Genomic DNA, 27,868 nt, shown 5'->3' with positions numbered 1-27,868 from the left:
AAAGCCATTTATAAAAAATATTTGTTATAAATTCACCAGTTATTTTCTATTAAATAAGAGAGCATTTTGTTTTCTTCTGAATGAAATGAAGGAACATTTTCAATTAAAATTATGCGCAATTCTCCGTTTCTTGCTGACGGTAGTTATCAAAAATGTAGTGGGAATGATTATTTAAATGTTAACTCACGAACCAAATTCCCAAAAACCTGTGAAATGTATGTACGCGACTTTTGAATGTTTTGCTCAAAGACGTGGATAGTGGCACCCTTTCATTGAAACGATACGAACTTTGGTATAAATTTGTTGTTAATTTGAAAAATATGCACCATTTATTGCAATTTAAAGTACAGAATATGAGATACTTAAATTACTTACAGAACTACATATATATATGTACATAACATACATCTGAAGGATGTATTATTAATTTTGTTAATATAACTATTTTCTTATTTATTTAATTTGTTAGATCCAATGTTCTTCCTGCTATGAACGTACATTACCGAGAAGCGGTGTGTCTTCTGCAGCTTTCGAAATAATAGTTGCTCGTTTTGAAGTAGTAGGTCCTGCCTCCTGGCCCTCTTCCACAGTATTTTGAATAGAACGGTCAGTCTGGAATTTATTAAAAGTAAATAGATTTCGGTGTTAAAATGCGTAATTATAAATAAACAATGAATGTATGAACTTTTTAATAGCTCAAAGGCAAAATGTATCATTCACTTAATTATGTATATAGGAAGGTGCAAAAGCTTTTGGAAATTGTAAAAAGTGAAAAAAATCATAATAGGTTACACCCATTGGGAAAGAAAGATAATATAAGAAAAATGAAAAAAAGTTAAAAAGAAACTAAAAAAAACATTTTTTAAGCACCTCAAACTGTTTTGTGCACCTCCTATCAAACTGTTGATTACTTTGTCAGTGCCAGAGAATATAGATTTTCTATAGAAGGTTCATATGCCGATTGTCAAAACGTTCCGCTTTTCGAAGGGGTACTCGTCACGGTTTGAAGATTTCACCACAAAAAAATATTAGCGAATTTCACCAAAATTTAACATAAGAAAATTTCAATGTTAGAAATGTACGCTTAAACGCAGAGCACATATGTAGGTACATATGTATATCATACGTACAAAAAGAACTATTTCTTAATGAAAATAAATCGTTTTGAAATATATAATAAAGTCATGTTTATGTTATTACCTAAATATGTCGCTAATTTTAAAGAAAATAACACATAAACTTCAAATTTGTTTGGGAATGTTTATTATGATTCGAAAGTACATTCTTTGGCATTTATTTTTTGAAGATTGGTGACCGCGGCTAGGTCTCAGACGGTCTATCCGTTGAGTCCATTTTTCGATGACCAGTCGAGCTTTTCGACTGCTAACTGGCGAATGACACGCGTGATGGTACAAAGACTGAATCGTAATCCCCGCAGGCAAAAGTCTAACGGTGTGATATCACACGATCTTGGTGGCCAATCGATTGATGCGATGTGCGGGAAGTGGAGCCGTCTTGTTGAAAATACATGACGATCACGCATATCATGAGCTTCAATTTCAGGCATCAAATAATCTGTTATCATGGCGCGATAACGATCGCCATTGATGGTTACGACTAAACAAACCACACCAAACCGTTGTTCTTTAGGAGGAAATTACAGCTCTTGGATCTCTGCAGGTTGCTCTGTGTCCCAAATGCGTCAATTTTGCTTGTTTACGTAACCTTGAGCTAGAAATAGGCCTCATCGTTGAACAAAATTTCGAATCCCCTGATGTTAGCTGAGGCGAAACACGCTCATCGTTTTCAGCACACCTCCGAAAAGTGAAATCTTATATATTTATAAAAATAAAACGTTATTTTGTTATGTGCCCGCATAACGTCCGAACCACAGCACGGAAAGACGTGAAAATTTGCATAGGTATTCCTTTAGTCCAGCAGTAGGCCCTAACGAAGGCCTTGTAATATATGTATATTTTTATATGTATGTACATTAGGGTGCTCCAAAGAAAATTTTTGAATTTTTTTTTCAACTCTTACCCCCTCAAATGTTAGTGATTGACAAACAAAAAATCCTAAATCCTTCAAGCCAGGCGCTGTAGCTTAACTCTAAGGGGTCGCTATTTTTTTTTTTAGGTTCTCACACATTTAACATAGGAATTTAAAGTTTGAGTTGTGCACTCCGAGCGCTCCGAACGTCGAGCGGTATTATTATTTTTGGGCCTTTTTCGAAACCTTCCAATGGTAAAGTGGATTTCTATATTGATCCTAAGGGTATAAGGGAACAGAAAACGCAAAAAGAATACAAAAAAAAATTGAAAGATTACGATTGCGAAAGAATTAAATATTTATTCTTCGACGAAATTGTGAACAAATTGCAATAAAATTTGGTACTTTTTTAATTTTTATTGGAGATACAATAAATGTAATTCCAGACTAATAAAATACTCCCAGGGTGTCATCGAGGTTCCTCACATACAATCACCAATCATATGGAGTGTAGTCAGCCGGATGTTCGAAAATCTGAATGATGATGGGGGTTGGGTCAAGTTATCGCCCAATTTTATCTATTTTAACCATAAAGATACACTGATTTCATTTTTATTGAGATAACTCATATGCGGTAAAAAGGCACCCGGAAATTCGAAAATCTTTATATTAGGTATATGGGGGCTAAGGGAAGTATTGACCCGATTCAATCAATTTTTGACATACAAACATACCAATGTCAGGGAAGGATTATCGCTGAATTTCAAATATATATCTCACACATTGACCGATATTCTCAATCAAAAGTCAACTATAGACACTGGAGTCACATATTCGGTACCTAGGGGCTTGAACAGCTTCGATTCGATTTGGATAAATTTTGGCAAAGGCATTATTCGCGCTAAATAAATTTCAGGAGAACCTGGTGTATTTTTTTTTTATCAAATAGATATGGGAAATGGTAAGCACTGCGACAAGAAAACACGTATAGCGCATATTAAAAATATAGTCAAACAGAGAAATTCATTAAGAGAAGTAGAGAATTTAATTACCCCCGCCAAAAAAAGGTTCAACCAACTGGATTTCCCAAATTGAAATACGTGACAGGAAATAACATTTTCTATCAAATCAAATATAATTACTTGTGTTCAGAAAACTCTGCTTATTTCTTAAAACAAATGAAATCTGATTTGAATGTGGATCTTGGGCATCTATCCGCAAAACGATAATCTCAACAAAAAACAACGTGCAACGAATGCTAAGGTTTGTTCAAGAACATGTGATTTTCTGATCTGACGATATAAAATAAAATGTATTTAACTCTGATCGAGGTACTCATGTAGTATAAACCGAAAAACGCAGTCTACAACTATAAATGCACGAATAAAAACCGTTCAACATGTGGCGAAAACATAATACTTTGGATATAGGTTTGGGGCCCGAGTACATTGAAGATAATATGCCACTAAAATTGGTGTTTGAGAAAGGTGGCGATCCCAAATGCACGGCTAAGTGTACAAAAGAGAGGTTTAGGCTTAACAACATCGATATAATGAGTGGCTTGCCCAATCCCTGGAGCTAAATGTCATTTGTGGAATACAGTCCATAAGAAGAAAATGCTTAAGTAAAAACGACGAGCTTTGACAACATATTCTGAATTCATGGAACGCAATTCCAGTATGCTGTGTTCGATCAGTTTAACACAACCATGAGTTTCCAAAACCAAAATATATATATTAAACTAATCAATCAACATCAACTTCATTAATTGTAGATCACCGACCTTATTAATATTTTTCACTTAACTGTATTATTATTAGTATTTGGTATTGAATCTTTGGTATAAATTAATTAATAGGATTTTACGTAAATACTTTTAACTTACATTATGCTTGTGTAAATTGTGTAAATACAATGTACTTAGGGACATATCTGCCACTGTAATATCAATTGGGTTTGATATTTTTGAGTCGATTCCATATAGACTGTAATAAAAAGAACCCAATGGAATATATTAAATCCTACACTTGGAACAGTTATGGAGTAAAAGTGACTTTACTACACTTACTTATACAATAGTGCTTCTGACGGTCCCTGCAGTCGTCCTTCTACTTTGCTAATACGCAATTTGCGCATATTTTCCAAAGAATTGTCGCAAGAAGTTTGTATCCTCAACATATTTCCTTCTTGTTCACCGAAGCTTTGTTGAAGCATTTGCTCAAAACCACTAGTTTGAGGAATATTCGGAGTGGGATGATATTTTCTATCATAGTATTTGTTTTGATTCATAGACTGTTTAATCGACGATGTTAATAATTCCGCCCTTTGAACATTATGTGCATGAAACACAGATGTAGCCAAAGAAGAATACTGGAAATATAAAACATATAAGTACATATGTATATGTATATTATTAAGGAATATAAGTATATTTATATTAAATTAGAATATTGTTACAAACCTCAGCATCGATTGTGCCAAATGAAATTAAACTTTCAGTTATAGGACTTGTTTTGTTATCTGTATCGTTTATCAGTGCGTTTCTCAGTTCTTCCGCAGCATGTTCTCTAATATCGTTCAAAAAATTTACGGCATCTGGTGGGGCTTTCCATTCTGGGTTGGTTAATGTAAATCGGATTAATGAAAGTTCCGTTTTACCGTTGTCCACTACGCTCTTCGTCGTACTATCATCAACGTTGCCTTTTTGTTTTGTGTTAGGCTTAGGAAGTTGCCAATCAGGGTTGCCATGTTTTCTAACATCCAATTGAGCAAATGAGCATACATTTCCAACACCCTTTACACTTACTGTAAAACTTCTAAAGAATTTTACCAGTTCCAGAGATTTTGGACGGAACACAAACATTAATATAAATGGAGTCACAAGCGGACTAACAATTTCATTTAAAAGGTAACCCTACAATTGTAAATGTTGAAAATAAATTATGTACAATTATTTTTATTAATAATAGAACTTTATTAAAAATCTTACCGCTTTAAATTGAAATAAATTTTCAAATTCTTTTCTTACAGCCACTGTATGCGCTCTATTCTTCCAATTAGATGGTAGATAATGCACATGCGCTAATATTGCGGTCATCAATTGTTCTGGGCACCATATTAAATTTTCGTCCGGAATCATAGTTCTGAATTTAAAATTTATATTTTATTGATAATATAAATTTAAGTGTAATTTGTGATTTTATGAAAATTGTAATGTCCAGTAGGAATAATAAATTCTCGCAACACGTTGCTACAAATTAAATTTTTCTCTTTTTTCTAACTTTTTTTTTTTCTTTATTTCTTTTCTAACTGTGTGTATCTTCTCATATTAATCGAGATAGATATGGAATTAGTTATTTATAAATTATTAGGATGTCTGAAATAATAAATAATAATAAATCCTAGTTACTGTGTGTCCGTCCGTCTGTCCGTGCAAGTTGCAAATGGAGTAAAACTTGAGATATCTCATATCATGAAACTTGCTACATATGTATGTATGTTGATTGACAAACAAGGACGGTTTGATTGAATATCGGATCATTGACACGCCCACAAGACGGTATTAAATGAAAACATATAAAGCATTCCAAATTATGATATAAAAATGCAATTTGACACGGGCGATCGCAGTAGTGAGGGGCACTTGTGAACTGAATATTTTTCAAGAGCATGCATAGCCCCGCCCCGAAGGGTTGGGTGAAATCAGATTATAACCACACTCACTTGTTATATAACGGTTATGTAGAAAACTAATTAAATTTTTTGTACTAAATAAATACGTCAGTAACATTAAATTTTACAAATAAAATAATAATAGGTAAAACGGATCAATACTTAGGTGTAATCATCGAAACAAATTACGTTGAAATCATTAAAATTTCATCAAAAATAAAATTTTGGCATTTGTAAGTATTTCTGTGCAAAAGCACTAAGTATTAAGTACTAAATAATATTAAAATGGATACTTTGCGACAGAAACAAAAACACACCAAGAAAAATTACTTTGAAGTACATAATTAAAGGATTTTCTCAACGCGTTTATATTATCTGTTATATCGGTTCATTTATACGTTCTAACTTGAACAAAAAGAAATGCAAAACGAATTAATTTATCAATAATATTTTTATTCATTTGGACATGCTATACACATTTTCAATTAAAGATTCTTTACGTATCGAATTCGAAGTTACTCAATTTTTCTAAGAAACAACGCAATTATAACGCTGAATATGACTATTGGTTTAGACTTTGGTAATTAAAATAAAATAATTAAATACCAAATTTGATTGTAATACGTTTGGTTTTTTCAAATAATACATTCTGAATTCTTACACAAATTTTTTTAATAAAAAGTTCCGCCAACACCTGAAAGAATTTAGTTCTCCTTACTTGCTTTAAATAAATTTAAAATTCTATATCACTTGCGGTCATCTATACAAAATACTTGGTCACAAAGAGAATTTAAAATAAATAAAATTTAAAATTTGAAAGAGGAACATTTTGCGGTGCATGAAGGGAGATTTGGTTCATACGCAGAAATATAAAGTGGTAGGGAATAATTAATTATAATATATGATTACTTCTATAAATTTCTTTTAAAAATCATGTTTGAATGAATATATTATATTGTTGTCTCATTGCCACATTTAGACTTTTTTAAAATGCTAAAATTTTAAAGCAGCTAACGGTAAATTAAATTTTTATGTATAATTCATAAATTTGTTGTATGATGATATTAATTAAATTTACCTGCATATCAATCCAATAACAGAGAGTATAGTGATAATCGTTAATACGTGCTCCACTTGGAAAACAAATTCGTCATATATACCTAATGTTAAAATTAATACCAATATTCCTCCGGATATAAAAAGTATATTCCTGAAATGTATTTATTTAGTAATACATTAGTACTGTTATGTTTATGCATAAACCGACCTTGCAACAACGGCCATTAACGGTGAGGAGAACGAGCTTAGATATCTATCTGCATATTCATAAGCACGATTTAAACGTGCATCTAATTCATGTTCTAATTCATTAAAGTGTCGCAAGTATAAGCGACCATAATTAGACCATGTTCGCATTCCTAATGTCCCTGGCTCTTTTCTTAAAATCTGTAGAAAGAAAAATAATTTGTATATGTAATTAACTATCTTTGAATAATAAAATCTAGGGTAAATAATTCCAATACGAATCATTTTTATTTTGTTCAAAGTAGTCAACAGTAATTTGAGATATGGTATTTAAAATTGTTAAGTTATTGTCATAGCATTATTTAAAAGAAGCAACGATATCATTTTTAGTTTATTGCGTAAATCTATCATTTCCAAAATGGAATAGTTAAGATCGTTAAGCAACACTTCCAGCAACAGGCTGTTATTTCAGCGAACTAGTTCTGTTTGGATCAGTAGTCAGGTCAGGTCAGTGGATAAGTAGTAGTAAGTCGTTAAGTCATTAATTCGATAATCTAAGATATATACAGGTATGCATGTACTATATAATACTTACATTAGCATATGAGAATAGGAAATATAAGCACTGCCACACAAAAATAACTGGAGCCAATATTAAATTAGCTACTGCTACCCACATAATAAGTTTTGACAATCGTTGAGCCAATTCGACTTGATTGGTACGAAAGTTGAAGTCATCTCGAAGTTGCCAATTATTCTGAAATGGCGAACCAGGTCCTTCTATAAATAGAAATTATAAAATTTAACTGAAATACATTTTCTCATATTTTCGTAGTTAGTGTGCAGAGAACCATACTTCATATTTATTAGAATGCGGGTCCACAACTATAAACGTAAGTTTTTTCTAAAATTTTAACTTAATTTAATTAATTAATTTAATTAAAAAAAAAAACAGTTATATTTGAAGCTATAACATTTTCGCATCTTCTTGCTAATTGGTTTATTCCTTCCCAGAATAACTGCAAATATTAATAAGGCCAACCCCTGTTCTGATAGTCAGAGTAGACAGGATATGGCTATAAGGCGGGTGACGTAAAGCTTCATAGTCGCTGTTCTCTAAATAGTTCTTGAACGTTTTTGCAACAAGAGGCGGAGCGTATGAAAAATTATTCATTCTCGTTTATGGTTAATCTCATGCAAAAACGACATCAAAATGTTATAGCATATAATTTCCTTGCTTCGGAATATATCCGACTGTTTTTAAACGTTTAGAAATGGCTGCATAAATGACTCCCATATAAATTTAATCCTCCTCTGATCTTTGCCAACAATCTGCATTGAGTAATGTTTCTAGTTCCTCATCTTCAAACTTTTTTGATCGTTCAGAACGTATTACGTCTTCAAAACACAAGTCGCACGGTCAGTAGCAAATCTCATGAATATAGTTATAGACCCAATAAAAAATCCTTTTTAACTTACTGAATAGTATAAAATGTATATTAAACAAAAGTCCACGACTCAACGTCACATATTCTCCAAGCAGTGGTATATTAAATTTTACAGGTAGAAGGTTTTTGTTCATAAGAGCTACCATATAGTTTTTAAATCTGCAATAGAAAAAATAATACGACATGAATGTCGACATTTGGCTGCTTTACGGTAAATAAATAGTTAATATAATGTTAATATTTTCCGTTCAAGTAAAAGTAAACATTCGAATTTTATTTCATCGGACAAAAATCAAAATTGTAAGTTTACTATGATTATTAGACAAAAAAAGCTGACTTTTTTTTTAAATGTGTTCCCCGTTAACCCGCTTATACTATAATCAATAAAAAATTTAAATCCAATATAATCAATATAAAAATACAAAGTTTTGAAGGGAATAAACAATTTTTTGAGTGCGGCGGATTATGTTATACAAGATGCGTTCCAAAGTAAACCGGACTTTAAAAAAACAGAAAAAATGTTTTTTTTTAAGCATAATCAATTTATTTTATTCAAAATAGTCTCCTTCTGCTTCAATACAGCTTTTTGCACGGTCCAAAATCATGACGAACGAATGAATTAGCTCGTTGGCCGGTATGGCCGTCAGTATGCTGGTGCAAGCCTTTTGAATGGCCTCTACGTCTGCATAACGCTTTACTTTCATGGGCAAATACATTTTTCCGAAAAGGAAAAAGTCGCACGGTGCCATATCAGGTGAATAAGGGGAGTGGTGAATGGTTAAAATGTGATTTTTAGTCAAATAATCGTCCTTCGAATGTTGGTTTCTGAACAATTTTTGGTCGTCAGTCAATTTGTGCGGAACAAACCGTGCACACGCCTTTCGTAAGCCCATATGTTTGGAGATGTTCAATTCAATTTCAATGAATTTCAATGATGATTTCGGCTGGTTTTTGATAAATTCACGCACAGTGTCGATGGAATACGCGGTGATCACGGATTTTGATTGGCCCACATGTTGATCGATCGTCATTTATGTCTTCACGACCACTTTGAAAACGTTGAAACCACTCGGGCACTCTGCTACGGGATAGGCAATCATCGCCATAAACTTGTTTAAAACAAAATTTAATGTTGGCTCTTTGTTCGAGGGCCATTTTCGCGCCGATAACACAAACATACTGACAATTAAAACGCAATAACTTCACTTCCGATGAAATGTCATGAAATTCTCACTGGACAATCGATAAAGGTAGCAGATTCTAACGCACCCGTCGACATGTAGATGGCGCCACCAGGGGGCGCTAGATTCAAAAAGTCCTGTTGACTTTGGAACGCACCTTGTACTATCACAATTCGTAATTTAGCTTATGATGTAAGTTACATAGCTTCTTTACTACATTTTGTCTTGTTTCTTAAAAAAAATACTAAAATCAACCTAACTAACAAAACAAAAAGGCACATACTCATCAATATATTAGAGGCTTCACAAATTTTTTTACATTAGAATTTAATTTAATTTAGTTTTTATACATCAGAAACTCATCAGATTCTCATTTAGTAAAGCCGTGATGTCAGGTTTGACGCTAAGCTCTGTATAATGTGTCTTGTTATGCTTCTACTTAGGACAAATTGATTGGTAATACATTTTTTACATAAAAAGACAAACAAGTATAGTCATCCTTTGGTTCCTGGGTAGGTCTGTCATGTATGAGCAAATTTTCCAAAAAAAAAAAAGAATACATACCTTAAAATTCGATGATATATATCCAATTCCGTCAATTGCTCTTTATCAATACACATATGCTGCTCAGACTGGACTTCTCTTATCTTCATTTTTACTTCATGCCACGTTGTGTTATCTATTTCTTTCTGTACAAATATAATTTTTGTAGCATGAAATATAAGGTAATTGTATATACTATATACAGCTATGGACATATAAATGGCACATTTTTTATGGCTTATTTCTTGTGTTACAGTATCATAAATGTTTTTTTTTTTATAAATAACAAGTGTTTGGGTTTTTTTAAAAGGTACATTCTTTATCTTCAATAACAGTACAAACTGAAGTTACAATTCATTGTTAAAAAAAAAATGATCTAAATGCAATAACTTTGGTATAATGAGGTGGACACATAAATGGCACAACCTAAAAAAAGATGGCCAATTTGGTTCATATTGCAATTTTATAAATTTTGATCCATGCAGACATTTTTATTGTTAATATTTTGTAATGTAATCTTTATTTTTAATGACTGCTTTACACCTGCGTACCATACTTTCTACGATATTCTGACATTTAGTTTTAGGTTTTAGTTTAGCACACCAAGCTTTTTTAACGGCAGACCAGAGATCGTCCATATTTTTACCATTGACCTTTGCAATTTCAGCCTTGACTTCATTGCATAGGCTTTCAATTGGTTTTAAGTCAGGGCTTGCGCTGTTTTACTAGCTTCGAGGCGTGTTTGGGATCGTTGTCTTGCATAAATTTCCATTTAATTGGCATAGACTCAAATTTATTTGTTTGTGAGTGTACTTAGAATTATATTATTGGTACTAAGGGCGATGTACAAATATTCTGATATCTGGTCGCACCATGTTAAGCTTTTATTTCTTCACTCCACTTTTTTTCAAAAATTGATGTTTTTCTTTTGATTAACTTTAATCAGTCTTTTTGTAATATGTTTTTTGAAATGATTGGTTACTTCCTCGATATGCGTCCGAACAACTTTGCCTGATTCAGACGTCTTCTAACAAGTCTAGTTCATATTTCTTAGCCCAATGATTGGTTAATATCAGCTGCTACCTCCCGTGATGATTTAAATGGATACATTTTGGCGATTTTTACTATAACAGTGTTTGTACGCGTATCCGTTTTACGTGGCCTTGGCTTCCGAATCCTGCCTTTGACCAATTTTTGGGAATTCGCCATACATGATTTGATTGCGTTGTATACTTTTTTACGAGAAATTTCCTATAGTTTAGCCCTTTTTGCCCTTCTTTATACATGTTCCAAATTATTCGCCTTTCTTCTATTGTAGTATGCTTTCCGGACCCCATTTTATATTATTTCTTTCACTAAAATACTTTTAGTACTACTTCTGCAGAGTAATCTGTGCCATTTATGTGTCCTCTCAAAATCAGCATTGACTACGCATTATTGATAACGGTAAACAAAAATAAAACATAACGGAATATTTGGGCAGTACAGAACAACAATGGGAAATTTTTACATTTTAATCAACTTTAAATGAAACAATTCTAGCATTTATATGAAATCAAACTTTGTGCGATTTATGTGCCCATTGCTGTATGCAAATACTCTTCTATCATGTCTAAACATTATTATACATTATTTACCATTAAATCGTAATTAAATTAAAATATAAACTATGAGCAATTTTAATAAAACAATTTTAACTACATTATCATTAGAACTAATATATCTGTATTCAAATATTACTATTCACATACTTCGTCAATGTGGAGAGCGGTTTGATAGAATTTTTTCATATCCATATATTGAGTTATTAAAGAAACAACTCGCAAAAAATGAACAACGAAATAAAGTATTGCTAGAAGGAATAACAAATATGTAAAACCATTAAAGTTGGCTATGCATTGCCTTGTTGGAATAACAACGTCTCTTAAAGTAACTTTGGTATGGTTACTCGGTGGTGGAGAGTCTCTGAAAAAAATAACACATATATATTTAATATTTTAATTTTGCAGAGGTTTATATTTAAGAAACAATTTACGGAAAATTCGCAATTTTATGACAATTTTTGACATTTTCATGATTTTTTTTGTTCAGTGAACTGTTGTTATCTATTTAGTTTTTGTCTAATTTGTATTTTTAATTTATTATACCGCCACTAAGGCATGTCTTGTGAAAATTCGGCATTTAATTTGTGATACGCGACGAATTATAAATAGCAGAATTGGCTATATAGTACATAGGTTTGTTCGAATAGTAGGAGATTGTTATATTTAAATTATTTTAATTTTAATTAAATTGAAGAAAATACACAAGGTGATATATTAACTTGTTATATGTTTTAGTTTTTCATTCGGAAATATTCCAAAAAATGAGGTATCATTTCCATATTTAAGCAATGTTTTGAATATCACTTTGGGAACTAACTTAAAATTACTTTAACTTTTCCTCAAAAATATATAAATTTACTTTATTTCCTATCATTTACAACGTTTTCTTTTAATATTTTACCACTTTCGCCACAGCGTCGTCCTATGTATAATTTTTAAAGTATTCAATAAAAGCTGATCGAATGTCTTTAGTTTTATGTATTTAGATCAATGTATTTTAATCAGAAAAATAAGTAAGAAAATTTAGGATCGGGCGCAGCCGAGCATTAGGTACCCTTGCAACATGCATGTATTAAATAGCTGAAAAAATTTCGAGCCTATGAAGTAAATTAACTTATGGGGCAATTTTTTTGGTATCAACTTTAACCTTCCGAAAGGAACTACAGTAAAGGACAAAACTGTTCACGGAAATACTAATATTTCTCTTAAATGTTAGAAATTTTATTAGACAATACACAATTAAAAATTTATTCAAAAGGTACTCAGTTTAAACTTAATTAATTAAAAATATACAATTTTAAATAAAATGTAAGTGTGAACACATTTGTCTATTGTCCCTAAAGTGTGGTTAATAACACGATAATATTTTGTATGACCACCACGCGATTTTTTTACTCATTACATCCTCAACGACAACAGTATTATGCCAGTACATGAGATTCTCTAAATTATTTGGGCTTATATTTAGCCATGCTAGGGGGGCCCGCTAACACAACTTTAGACTTGGAGCTTTGCTTTTGGCTAAAATTTTTATTTTTAATGTGGCCCAAAGGTTCTTAATGGAGTTCAGATGTAGGTAGCGCAATTTTGTAATTTTTGCGGCATGTTTTGGATCCTTGTCTTGCATGATAATGTTTTCTTGTCCACGTTCAAGTCCGAATATGTCTAGACTTGGGAGTTATGAGTACTCCAGAATATCAATATAATCTGTGCTATGCATTATACCGTCGATCTTCTGAAATACTCCCAGCTCTTTTCCGCAAAAATATCCCGAAACCAACAGTGATCCACCGCCAAATTTCATGTCCATGATCCCCATCTGATCCTATTCGACTTATAGAATTGGTTTTATCGGACCAAGTAAATTTCTTCCTATCATCGATGCTGAAGTGTTCATAATTTTTTTTGGCGAAGTCTCATCCAGCCTTACTTTCTGTTCACTTAAGAACGGTTTTTTACCATTTTTTTAGGTTCGAGCCTATTATTCTTCAGGCATCTTCAAACTGTCTTGTCACTGATATTGACTCCATGAGCCACTCTAATGACTTTATTAGTTTCCACAGCGGTATTTGTTGCTCCAGGGTAATTTGCGCAAAAGTTGGCGAACGGCCTCTACTTTTTCGTAGCACGGTTAAATTATTTTGTTTCTAATTTTATTAATTATTATTAACAAAAAAAAAAAAATATTTGCAGATAAATTTTATATTTTTTTCGTAATTTCTCATTATCAAATAACTCTTATTTTATAAAAAAAAAACTAAATGAAATTTTAAAAGTTTTTGACATATACATATATGTATGTATATATTTGTGTAGTCTTCAAAAAAAAACCAAAATTTTATATTACTGCATCATATGTATGTATATTCGACCCTTTTTTCATAAAGATTTTGTTATTAAAAAATTATGCAATAATTGTTATTTTCTGCCCTGGTTTTAAATAATTAAAAACATTAAAACTAAATTTTACACACACGCTATTTCTATTTGCTTCGATTCAAAAAATTAAAAAGTCCCGTTATTAAAAAAAAGAGTTACCAGATGATAACTAATGCAACGCTTAAGAATGTAATTAAAAATATTGCCAGACGGATGTCAAATTGATGAAAAACCAAGCAAACTAAAATTACAAATATTCGTGAAACTTTTGTCCCTTACTGTATACTGGCGGAAATTATTATACAAGTATGTATCCGGGCAGTAAGAAACGCAACCAAATTTGAAGAATAAAGTATTTTTGATAGCTGGTAACCTTATAATTGAAAAAAATAAATAAATAAAAATTTAGTTATATTTGATAGCATAAGCTTAAAAATGTATATTTTTATATAAATCTTTATTTACGAGACCATGTTGTGTAGCTAACTCGGCTATAATCGCGTAAGCGGTGTCTACGCCAATTAAGAAGAAGTTGTGTAGCTTAGGCTACGGCATGTATGTTCCAAGTCACCAAGATGTTGCAAATTAAATGACGAATAGACAGATGGACATATTGATCATCCTGATCCATATACATATATTATACAATACAAAACGGTTTTTCGATTTGAAACATGTTGCAGGAATACACAAGTAAAAGTATCAATTAAATCGAAATTACCCAAATAATACTTGATAGTTGATACAGTATATTGTAAAAGTTAGTAACCACACTACGAAGGCAAACTTGCACAACTGAAAAATCTCATCTAAGGCTATAACTGAGAATCCATGCTTTTGATGGTAATTATACATGCGAGTAAAAAATGAATCCAAATCTTCAATATGATTCCATCGAGCTGAAAATAAAAATAAAACGTTAGATGTAATATTTTCTTATTAGAACATATTTTTTTGGAATATAAAAACAATGATACACTTTCTATATCTTTATTTCTCTCCCTTTGGAGAATTAAATTAATTCGGACAGAATTTTTCTCTTCCATTTAGGATAACATACATAGATAGTTCTAACGAGCGCCTGTTGCAGCCTTTTTCTTTCTTTCAAATAAATGTATACTATTAAATATTTGAAATATAGCGGACAGTAGGGATTCTAGCTAGGCTTCTCGTTCTCTTTGCCAAGAAAATTAAACTGTTTCTTTTAAAAATACTTGTAAATATACCAACTTTTATTGTTAACCTAAGCAAACACAAGCAGAAATTGTGAAAATCTTTAACTTAATCAGTGTATTAAGTAATTTATGTTAGTACAAAAATTAAAAATGCCTTTAGCAGTTATATTCAAATATTTTACTAATACGCAGATGTATGTATGAGCATATACACCTATGCCAACAAGCCAACGACGTTTGATGAACTTCGTACGAATATCGAACGTGAAATTGCAGCCGATTTATGCTTGAAAACCGTCGATAATTGGAGTCAGTGTCTGGACTTCTACAAACATGCCCATGGTGTCCATGCAAAAGAAATTGAGTTCCACACTTAATGGTATCGAAGGTACTTCCACAGGAATAAATAATTTCATAAATACCCCAAACCGTTTTTGTTTTATTTAAAACTTTTGTAGCGCTCTTATTAAAAATATTATTTATACTAAATTCAAGTTAATTAAGTCAAATGAGATATAAATGATATAAACTCACCCAAAGGATCTAAATTTTAGATGGTATATGGGGTATATGAGGATTACCAATCAAAGGATGGGATTAAAATTTGAAGTTGCTAAAATCTACTCGAGAACATATCCCGACGTAATGTTGTGCAGATAACATTGGTCTACAGTTGTTTTGTTAAGATAGATTTTTCATATATTTGGGGACATAGTTCATGAAACTATCAATGGTTTTCAAAGATTTGCCCTCGTCTATTTCGACATTATTACATTCATTGGACATTATAAAAATCAGAAAACATGTGCTGTAACAATATTATTCCACATACAACGCTTTGAAAAATTGTTTCATCATTCCTAATTTGATCACATATTAATTCACTACGGTTATTGAGAGAAAATAACTTTGGTGTACCATAGGTGTTTCACTCCCTTATCATAATTGTTTCTAGTCCATGCATTTGAAACAAAAGCGAAATTTCTGTTGACTAAAGCATTCACTCCGGTGAATGAACGTCTAGCCGCAATCCGCATCAAAGCGAGGTTCTTCAACATATCGCTTATTTGCGCCCACGCCCAGACGGAAGAAAAGGACGATGTGACCAAAGATGCCTTCTATGAGAGCTTGGAGCGCACCTATGAGAGCTGCCCCCACCACGATGTCAAAATCGTGCTTGGCGACTTTAACGCCAGGGTGGGCAAAGAAGGTATCTTTGGCACTACGGTCGGTAAATTCAGCCTCCACGACGAAACATCCCCAAATGGGTTGAGGCTGATCGACTTCGCCGGGGCCCGAAATATGGTTATCTGTAGTACTAGATTTCAGCACAAGAAAATACATCAAGCTACCTGGCTGCCTCCGGATCGAAAAGCCACCAACCAGATCGATCATGTTGTGATAGACGGAAGACACGTCTCCAGTGTTCTAGACGTGCGTACGCTCCGAGGTAATAACATCGAATCGGACCACTATCTTGTTGCAGCCAACATTCGCACCCGCCCCTGTGCAGCAAAAAACGCACGTCAACAAACACAAGGAAGGTTCGACGTCGAGAAGCTGCAATCACAACAGACAGCAGAACGATTTTCTACTCAGCTTGCACTCCTGCTCTCTGAGAGCACTCGTCAACAATTCGGCATAAGGGAACTGTGGGACGACATTTCAAACTCCTTATGTACAGCTGCAACCGAAACCATTGGTTTTCGGAAAGTGCAAGAGAACAGCTGGTACGACGAGGAGTGCCGTGTCGCAGCGGAGAGAAAACAGACTGCCTACCTCGCAACGTTACGATCGACCACAACACGTGCGGGATGGGATAGATACCGAGAGTTGAAGAGGGAAGCGAGACGGATTTGCAGACAGAAAAAGAAAGAGGCCGAAATGCGTGAGTATGAAGAGCTTGATAAGCTGGTCGACAGGGGTAATGCTCGAAAATTCTATGAAAAAATGCGGCGGCTTACAGAAGGTTTCAAGACCGGAGCATACTCTTGTAGAACCCCCAAAGGTGATCTAGTCCCTGATGCCCAGAGCATACTTAAATTATGGAGGGAACACTTCTCCAGCCTGCTGAATGGCAGTGAAAGTACAACACCAGGAGAAGGCGAACCCGATTCCCCAATCGATGCCGATGGAGCAGACGTTCCATTGCCCGACCATGAAGAAGTTCGAATAGCAATTACCCGCCTGAAGAACAACAAAGCGGCGGGGGCCGATGGATTGCCGGCCGAGCTATTCAAACACGGCAGCGAAGAACTGATAAGGAGCATGCATCAGCTTCTTTGTAAAATATGGTCGGACGAAAGCATGCCCAACGATTGGAATTTAAGTGTGCTATGCCCAATCCATAAAAAAGGAGACCCCACAATCTGCGCCAACTACCGTGGAATAAGCCTCCTCAACATAGCGTATAAGGTTCTATCGAGCGTATTGTGTGAAGGATTAAAGCCCACCGTCAACAAACTGACTGAACCTTATCAGTGTGGCTTTAGACGTGGCAAATCAACAACCGACCAGATATTCACCATGCGCCAAATCTTGGAAAAGACCCGTGAAAGGAGAATCAACACACACCACCTCTTCGTCGATTTCAAAGCTGCTTTCGACAGCACGAAAAGGAGCTGCCTTTATGCCGCGATGTCTGAGTTGGTATCCCCGCAAAACTAATACGATTCCGTCAGGATCGGAAAGGACCTCTCCGAGCCGTTCGATACCAAACGAGGTTTCAGACAAGGCGACTTCTTATCGTGCGACTTCTTCAACCTGCTGCTGGAGAAAATAATTCGAGCTGCAGAACTTAATCGAGCAGGTACAATCTTTTATAAGAGTGTACAGCTGCTGGCGTATGCCGATGATATTGATATCAAAAGTAGGCAATTGAGAAGCAAAGTCCTCTCTCGACGACGGAAGAGGAAGACCTCCACTCCGTTGGAAGAACTAAGTGGAGAAGGACCTGGCTCCGCTTGGAATATTCAATTGGCGCCACGTGGCGAAAAGAAGAAACGACTGGAGCGCTGTTGTTAACTCGGCTATAATCGCGTAAGCGGTGTCTACGCCAATAAAGAGGAAGAAAAAATGACATTTTGTAGATCTTATTTATAATATTTCCATGTTTGATTTTTAGGTGTGAAGAAACGTAATCATGATAGGAAAACTAAATTGCTATTACTACGAAGTTAATATTTATCAAAATATTTGATACTAAGTTATCTTAAAAAAAAGAGTACATTCAATATTTTCACGAACTGACCGATGCATTGATCTGGGATAATTCGTAGATCGATATCGCATATTTTCAGCATTAAATTATAATAGTACTGTGATCAAATTGAAATTTTTAATTTATACTTCGCGTGTTTTTCGAATCGGTACATTTTTTTCTTTGTAAGTTTTTAGTACTATTAGTGACATCTATTTCACGTCAAATTATTCATTAGTATTTGAGATACGCGTCGTTTTGTGTGGCTCTAAAAGTGAATTCTTCGATTTTTACTATGTCTGAATTTATTGGACAAAGAAGTGCGATAATGTACCATCTCATACTGCATTCGTGATCATTTCGCCACATTTTCGACTAATATCGGCCCACCGCATTCCCCTGATTTACATGCCTTCATGTAACTTCTGGCTATTCAGCAAATTCACATGACCACTCCGAGGAGTTTTGACTCAGTTGAGGATATAAATCGAAGAAGGCTTTGATGGCCATCACGGCGGAGGATTTTTTCAAGTGCTATAATGCCTGGAAAATTCGTTGGCATAAGTGTGTTGCAGCGGGAGGGGATTACTTGCAAACCGTGCACACACCTTTCGTAAGCCCCAATCTCATACTGCATTCGTGATCATTTCGCCACATTTTCGACTAATATCGGCCCACCGCTTTCCCCTGATTTACATGCCTTCATGTAACTTCTGGCTATTCAGCAAATTCACATGACCACTCCGAGGAGTTTTGACTCAGTTGAGGATATAAATCGAAGAAGGCTTTGATGGCCATCACGGCGGAGGATTTTTTCAAGTGCTATGATGCCTGGAAAATTCGTTGGCATAAGTGTGTTGCAGCGGGAGGGGATTACTTGCAAACCGTGCACACACCTTTCGTAAGTCCAAATGTTCGGTCAAAATGCGATAAATCGATGTTTTGGAGATGTTCAATTCAATTTCTTCATTCATGAATTCCAATGATGATTTCGGCTGATTTTTGATGAATCCACGCACAGTTTCGATGGAATATCCGGTGATAACGGATTTTGATTGACCCACATGTTGAAAACGTTGAAACCACTCGTGCACTCTGCTACGGGATAGGCAATCATCACCATAAACTTGTTTCATCAATTGAAACGTTTCGGTTAAAGTTTTACCAATTTTAAAACAAAATTTGAAGTTGGGTTTTTGGTTCGAGGGTCATTTTCGCACCGTTAACACAAACATACTGACACTTAAAACGCAATAACTTCACTTCCAATCAATGAAATGTAATGAAATTTTTTTTGAAATTCTCCCTGGACAATCGATAAGGATAGCAGATTCTAACGCAGTCGACATATAGATGGCGCCACCAGGGGGCGCTAGATTCAAAAAGTCCTGCTTACTCTGGAATGCACCTTGTTTATTGAAAGGTGCCAAATTTAATATAATGGGTATAAGAGGATTCGTTCATATTCAGCTCTAACCACATTATTTTTTTAGAAAAATCGTCCACTTAATTTCATTAAAATATCACACATATTGGCCGATATAAACGCTTTAAAATCAGATGGAAAATTCTTTTCATTTTACGTAGGTTGCGTTTTATATTTCGAGATTAGAGGACAAAAACAAAATTTACTCATTGAAAATCGCTGTATCGCTGTAGTTGGTGCAGATTGTGGGGTCTCCCTTTTTGTGGATTGGGCAAAGCACACTTAAATTCCAATCGTTGGGCAAGCTTTTGTCCGAACATATTTTACAAAGAAGCTGATGCATGCTCTTTATCAGTTCTTCGTCGGCAATCCTTGGGCCCCCCGCTTTGTTGTTCTACAACTGTCAAAATATGGTGCCCTTTCATTACATACGTATCTATGTATATGTACAATGTCATTAATTTTTGAAGAAGTCTCCGAAAATATCAATTTTGGTTTAATAGGATTTCTATCGCACTTCACTTCCTAACATGTTTCACATTGATTAATTACTATTTGAATCAGTTGTATTAATTTTGGATAATATATTTTATTTTTATATGTTTCCTGAATATGTACCTGAATGAAAGCTTTCCCTAACGTGATATAAAGAAATCTGTTTGACTGCTTCTACTTCTGTCTCAATATCTTGTGCTCTCATTGTACATTTTATAAATTCTAATTATCATTAGAAAACATTTCGATTAAGTTTCCTGTACTATATTGTATTGAGGCTCTGAAATTTCTGAAAATATTCCTATTCTACCTTTGTGATATAAGTACTTCCTAAATATCTCACTCAAATTATCGAAATCATATTCAGAAATGAAAATAATAATTTGTTAATTCTTCCGTGTATAATTTTTAACTTTTCAGTTTTGTTGTTTGTTAAAATAATTTGCGTCTTATATTTGTTAACAATTTCCTCTTTGATATAAAAATGGTCGTCTAAGGTTTCTTCATCTTCTATATTGTTTATAGAAAAAATTTAACTATTAGAAGTCGTTTCATCCATTTTTCTGAAATAATATCCTCATTATCTTTTACTCTACTCAAAAAGTCGGCTACTTTATTTTCTTAACCCTTAAAATATTCATTGTCAAATTGGTACTCTCCAAGTTTTAATAACCATCTTTTGATGTCGGGGTGATATATCATTTAAAATGTAAAAATTGTATCGGTTGGTGGTCAGTTAAAATTGTGAATTTATTTCCATAAAAGTATGCCCTAAAATAATTAGTTCTCCATATTATTGCCGGAAATTTCTTATCTGTTGCGGAATAATTTCTTTCGTGATTATTCAAAGTTCTTGAAGCATAACACACTGGATGTCCTTCTTGTGGCAATACTGCACCAATCGCATAATTGGATGCATCTGTTTGTTGTTAATATAAATTGTTTTTCAAAATCTGGTTAGCGTAATATTGGGTGGGTACTTATTAGTGTTTTTAAGTTTTCAAAGGCTTCAATATAGGTTGGGTCTTTAATATTAATTTTAATCCCTTTTTTCAAATATTTGATTATTGGTTGAGCTACTTTAGCGTAATCATTTACAAATTTACGATAGTAACCAATAATTCATAAACAACTTTGAATTTGTCTTGCTGTTTTTTGGAATTTGTAAATTTCCAATCACTTTAATTTTATTAGGATTTGGCTTCATGCCATTTACTGTTAAAATGTGTCCCAAAAACTCTAAAAATTACATTTATCAATTTGAATTTTCAGATTTTTACTCTCGAGAACTTTAAAAATTTCTCCTATTGTCTTATGTTTGTTTAGTGACATGCTAAAAATTAATATATCGTCTAGATATACACGTGTTTATTTATATAGTCGCTCAGGATTTCATTCATTAGCCGTTGAAATGTGACTGGAGCATTCTTTAGTCCGAAAGGCATTCTTATAAATTTATAAACACCATGCGGTGTTACAAAAGCTGTCTATCTTCTGATTTTACTAGAATTTGATGGTATCCTTTCGCTAAATAAAAGGTAGTAAAATACTGGGCTGACCCTAATTTGTCTAAAATGGAACCAATGTTTAGAAGAGGGTATTTGTCATATATTGTGACTTCATACAATTTTCTATAGTCTGTTACAATTCTGTATTTCTTTTCGCCTGAATTATCTTTTTTTTCGGCACTACTATTAATGGACTCGAATATCTTCAGTGATTTTTTTGGATTATTCCTTGTTCTTCCATTTCCTTAATTTGTTTTTTTTTTTGGATTATTCCTTGTTTTCCATTTTCTTAATTTGTTTTCTAACCTCAATTTCGTGATACAATTTTGAATTAATCTGTTGTTGCGTTGTGATTTTAGTTTCGTGTTAAATTTTCGTTGTGTTAGTTAATCTACCATCATTTTTAAATAATAATTTATTTTATCACTTGAGCAATTTAGATATTTCATTTCCATTTTTCGTCCTCTAAGTGGTGTGACTTTCCACCTTATTTTTGCATTATTCTTCTTCTTTACTGGCGCAGAAACCGCTTACGTGGTTATAGCAGAGTTAGTAACATCGCGCCAGTTGTTTCTTCTCTTCGTAAGGTGGCGCCACTTGGAGATTCCAAGCGAAGCCAGGTTCTTCTCCCCCTGGTCTTCCCGGGGTCAAATGCTTTCAGAGCTGGAGTGTTTTTATCCATTCGGACGACATGACCTAGCCAGCGTAGCCGCTGTCTTTTATTTCGCTGAACTATGTCAATGTCGTCGTATAACTCATCGTTCCATCGAATGTGATATTCGCTGTGGGCAATGCGCGAATTACCATATATCTTTCGCACTACTTTTTTCCCGAAAACTCGTAACGCCGACTCATCAGATGTTGTCATCGTCTATGCCTCTGCACCATACAGCAAAACGGGAATAATGTGTGACTTATGAAGTTTGGTTTTTCTTCGTCGAGAGAGGACTTTACTTCTCAATTGCCTAGTTAATTCGGAGTAGCACCTGTTGGCAAGTGTTATTCTGCGTTAGGTTTCGACGTTGTTGTTGGCGTTGATGCTGATTCCAAGATAGACGAAATTGTCTACGACTTCGAAGTTATGACTGTCAACAGTGGATGTCTAGTTGAGAGTGCGACGACTTTTTGTGGACTGGTCGAGCTTTCGTTCGACCATATTCTACAAAAGAAACTGATCCATGCTCCTTATCAGTTCTTTTTAGGTAGGGATTCTCAGGCTGATTCATAAAAAACTGCTGTTATTAACCTCTTCTTAATCAACATCAGTTTGCTGAGTAACTTTCCTGGCTTTGCCTATTCGAGCATAAGCAATCTTGGCAAGGGGTGTCCTGCCAATTGAGTGCTTTTTGAACTGTGTTCAATACAGTCTATCTCCATTGGTTCACCTTGATTTTGTCTATATTGATTATTATGAATTTGACTATAATTTTGTGTAAATTGATTCGGTTGGTATTGATCGAAATTTTGCCTAGGGTTTCCTGCCGTTTGTGGTTTTTGGAAATAACTCCAATTTGTTGGTCTATAATTATTACTATATCTTCCATTATTGTTTTGTTTAGATCGTCTAGATATATATTCTGTTTAGCATCATTTTGATTTATTTGATTGGACCTTGGACCTTGATTATTAACATTAAAATGTTTATCATACGAGTACCTCTGTCCTCTTTCAGGATTTCTATTAGTCCATTTTACTATCGGATTATCTCCTCTTGATTTGAACTTTCTATATTCTGGTCTAATGCTACCATCCTCAAATCTTTTACTTGTCATTTTTTCATTATATTATTAAAATTTTCTTCTTCATAAATTTTATCTAACAAAACGCATTGTGTCATTTCTTTTGAAGTATTACATTGCTTCAGTCAATGTAGTGGTCACCTCTATACTTCATCCAAAATCATCAAAAGAGTGCCTAAAAACTGCCTTATGGCCTTAAGGGGTCAAAATATCCGGAAATAATACTAGACATTGAGTGGGGAATATGCATCGACATCTGGGGGCAATAATTGCAACATGTATGTAAACTTTTTTACATAAATTAGGCGCATTTTAAGCTTTAGGCTTAATTGTTTTTGTGTAAAAAAAATATTTTGATATGCTATATTTAATGTTAAATGTAAATTTTTTGAAATGGATAGTAAAAAACTGAAAATTTATTAATTTTAAATCAAATAAACGTGTCGTAAATTAATAGAACTTGGTGTATGTAAACTTTATTGATTTACAGTACATCAATTGATTACTACGCATAAATAGCTTCATATCCAATATATTAAAAATTTTACCTTTATTTGTTTCGGGAACCATATGTATCATAATTCCACTATCTCCTGGTGTATCGTCATGATCTTGAATATGAAAGTCTTCACTTTCCTTTTTAAAAGGATTACCTTCATTTAAGGACTGATAATTGGTATCCGCATTCAAAGCCATTTCTGAAACCATAAGAAATGAATGTGGTAAATTGAAATATCAAACATAATTAAAAAACAATAATAATATGAGTAAAAAAATGTTTTCTTATTCTTCTTATTTAATTTCAAAATTGCTATAATTGAGTATGAAATACACTTATTAGTAGATTACTGCAATTGTGCAAGTTATCTTCACATGTACGCTTACGATCTATCCTTCGTGTCGAGACAGTAACAAAACATCACGAATGATCCTGCCGCTAAAGGAAATGTGCCCTGCGCGAAATTTTTTGTCATTATGTATGATTTATGATAATATGAATTACATTCTGTGTTTTACGTTACTTTAACACAATAATATGAATTTTTTTAGGTTCCAATATATATATTTTTATTGTACAATATATAAAAGAAATCATAAAGTATTTGAAAGAATAAGAAATGAAAAATATTCTCAAAATTTAATCTAGTCGAGTTCTCCCTAGGTGTCACATGACTCCCAGTCTGAACAACCCCCAACAACCTTCATCCCTCTCCGATAAGACGGCCACAAGGCATCTCCTGGTTCGTCGAAACATCACATTTGTGTGCAATTCCTGCTCTGGCTGCTATCATTTTCTGACGTTTTCGGGCCTGCGCACAATACATGGGTGGAGTGTGTCATTCGTTGCCATTGGCTGCACGAGCATAAATGGCGTTTGTCACTTCCAGGATCACTACGAAGTTACCACGACAAACACGATTTCTACAACTGACCTGAAACAGGCTAACGAGCAAGATCAAAGAGATAGTTGAATTTATGAGCCGGGAAAGCATATCGATAGCAGCGGTCCAAGTAACCAAGCTGAACAGCCGCACAGAACTCCGGACATGCGCAGGTGTCAACGTTGTACGTAAAAGTCGCGAGCGTGATAGTGGTTTAGCCTTCATTTATCGACGGCGACATCTACAATAGAATGTCAGGGTATAGCTATCCGGTCAAGCGATGTCGAGCTCGAAATATATAGTATATACATTATCCCAGTTACTTGTTGCCCTACAAGCTGTCCGACTGGTACTTGGCTACTTTAACGCGGACCACGATCTTTGGCACCACTGCCTGTCATACGATTGTGCTGGGATCGAGCTGGCGGAACGGATAGAGGATTCGACATTATGCACTATGAATGACGAAACAGACTAGCTAATGGTTGTCTGATAAACAGCATAACCTAATGACCTTTGCTAACATATCATCAGACCATCTGCTCATAATAATCTTGATTGAAAAATACTTTTCAAGGTCCTTCCAGCGTTGAAGAGGTGAACTATGAACTACCTGAGCGGTCGGCAATCATTCGTACCATTTCGAGGTAAAAAAAAAAATTGAAAAGAATTAAACATGGGGTTCCTTCATCTCTTCGTTGGAGTTTAACTTCTATATCTCGAAACTCCCTTTCTTTCACATCGTACACCGACGATTGCACGATAATGACGTCGAGCAATGGGATCGATGGCATGGTCTCAAACGTAAACGGCTACTTATTTGACTTTTTTCTTTCTCGCTGCACGGAACGTAACACTCTTCCCCACTAAATCCATAGCGACCTTATTCATAAACTGGACGAAGAAGTATAGTCATAACTGTGTCCTTCGCTCCTCACATGACCGCGGTTATTGCTTAAGCACAAAGCCATAACAAAAACCTCAAGTCCCTAGCCGGCAACCCATGCAAAAACACAAAAAAGCGTTTTTGGCAACTTACAAGGCAATCCGCCGACCGGTCCCTAACTACGCCGCACCAATACGGTAGCCTGGATGCAGTGAAACGCAGACGAGGAAGCCACAAACATCTCATAACACTGCACTCTGGACCACGACAGGATGCCTCCCACCGAACAACTCCCAGTTAAGGAGCATAATGAACTCCTCTGCAAGCAGCTTCTGCTGGGTTGCTTTCGCAGTCATCTGCTTGGAGCAAAACCGTCTCCTAGGAGAATCAACTACGTCTACGACTAAAACAATATGCCGATCAGACTTTGGTAGCAACAAACTTCAGACATGCACATGCACGTTCACAGTGGAGCCATTAATACCTTCACTGATCTTCATAAAATAATTTTCCTTATGATGTAAGCTTAATTAGATTTGACTTAAAGGAATTAATAAATCGTCGTTGGATGTACACCGTGTCCCAGTTACATAACTATATATTCTCTACACTATTGCGTTTTAACCCTTTGCACTTCGCTCGGTTTTGGACGTTGGCTATCAGCTAGTTGGCGCCACTTTACAGCAGAAACAAACATTTACAAACCACCCTTGTATAACTTCTGTTAATTTTAGAACTAAGTAACGTATTATAATGATATTGGACTGATATGAATTGGTTGAGATCGAGTAATGTTTATTTGTAAGAAAATCAATACTTTTTATTTTTAATTTTGCGTACTATGATACATTTTAAAGTACTCCCAAATATACACTATGGGCTGGTTGGTGCATATTTGACGAAAATAATTTGCTTGTCGCTTGCCACCAGATGTTTCCCTGTCACAACATACTATAAGTCTCCTTTTCTTAGATCCACATCTGGAATATGTAATTTATTACATAATCTATTCCCCAGAAGATTTTCCAACATTATTTGTATAAATCTCTTAGTAATTATACAACATTTTGATGTGATTTCTTGAGCTATTTTAATAGAAAACATTAGGGAAACATGCATGTCTCAAAAAGTTGCGCGAAAATATTTCAATTCGCCGTAATTACTAATACATTTGAATGTCCCCTGAAAGGGGACATCAAAGTGGTATGCTAGAGTTACGATGGTCCCTTAGAGGGGTTAATAGTTAAATGTAAGGTGTCTTCAATTAAGTAGACTATTTATATTTGAAGACTAAAAATTAACATCATTTAAAGACAAAAAAATATGTATGTGTGTATAAAAGGAACTCATCATACTGCTGTATTCCATTATCTTATATATACATATGTATTAACCAAATACAATGTATATACATATATATGTAGAGGGGTATAGTATCATCGACCTTATATTGTAATAGCAAATCAAGGAAGGCACATTTTAAATAGGTGTCACTCGTTTCAAATATAATAATTAATATATTTACGTATTTACAAAATATGTCTACATATGTACATATAATACATATGTATGTATATATATATGTGTATACACATTCAATAACTACATATGGATTTGATTATATTACCTTACGAAAATATTGAATAACGCACGAGAAATTGTGTGGACAATTGCTCCACAAAGTTTATTATTAATACTTATTAATATACACCTTATAAAACAATTCTTCGCAAACTTTTAAAAGGTCCATATAGGTAAATATTTTTTATTACGTTGTTGCCAAAATAGTTTTCTTTCTGGCAGAGTAATGCTTTATATTGCAGTACTGTCGCGGAATTACTTTACTTACCCATAGCTTTATTTATTTTAAAAGGATAAATACTCTTAAACCAATTTCACAATATATTTATGTGTCCAAACATTTGCGACTTTAATTATAATATTTTTAACTTCCTAATATTTACAGAGACTCACTATGTTTATACAAGTTAAACTAA

The 27,868-nt window shown here is 34.0% G+C and overlaps 1 protein-coding gene across 1 annotated transcript; it reads right to left on the bottom strand.

Moving 5' to 3' along the window:
* Positions 1-288: 288 nt before the first annotated feature.
* Positions 289-27,868, bottom strand: LOC126760712 (autophagy-related protein 9A). The gene is made up of 14 exons (XM_050476554.1): positions 27,721-27,868; positions 24,152-24,301; positions 14,783-14,960; positions 11,830-12,043; positions 10,100-10,224; positions 8,386-8,513; positions 7,502-7,686; positions 6,929-7,107; positions 6,740-6,871; positions 4,979-5,132; positions 4,451-4,903; positions 4,058-4,359; positions 3,875-3,974; positions 289-612 (listed from the first exon to the last, which is right to left on the bottom strand). The coding sequence occupies exons 1-14, from the start codon at positions 27,722-27,724 to the stop codon at positions 487-489; spliced, it is 2,430 nt and encodes an 809-aa protein (XP_050332511.1). The 5' UTR covers positions 27,725-27,868; the 3' UTR covers positions 289-486.

The sequence above is a fragment of the Bactrocera neohumeralis genome, chromosome 5, assembly GCF_024586455.1.
Source record: "Bactrocera neohumeralis isolate Rockhampton chromosome 5, APGP_CSIRO_Bneo_wtdbg2-racon-allhic-juicebox.fasta_v2, whole genome shotgun sequence".
Taxonomy (NCBI): domain Eukaryota; kingdom Metazoa; phylum Arthropoda; class Insecta; order Diptera; family Tephritidae; genus Bactrocera; species Bactrocera neohumeralis.
The sequence above is the reverse complement of the archived record's forward strand: the minus strand, read 5'-3'. Positions and strand labels throughout refer to the sequence as shown.

Bases quoted from the DNA above. Each gene is read 5' to 3' on its own strand.
- LOC126760712 (XM_050476554.1), bottom strand. The intron at 14,961-24,151 runs GTAAAATTTTTA...TTTTATTTTCAG, and splicing joins GGTTCCCGAAACAAATAAAG to CTCGATGGAATCATATTGAA. The intron at 12,044-14,782 runs GTAATTTCGATT...TATTTTTTTCAG, and splicing joins AACTATCAAGTATTATTTGG to AGACTCTCCACCACCGAGTA.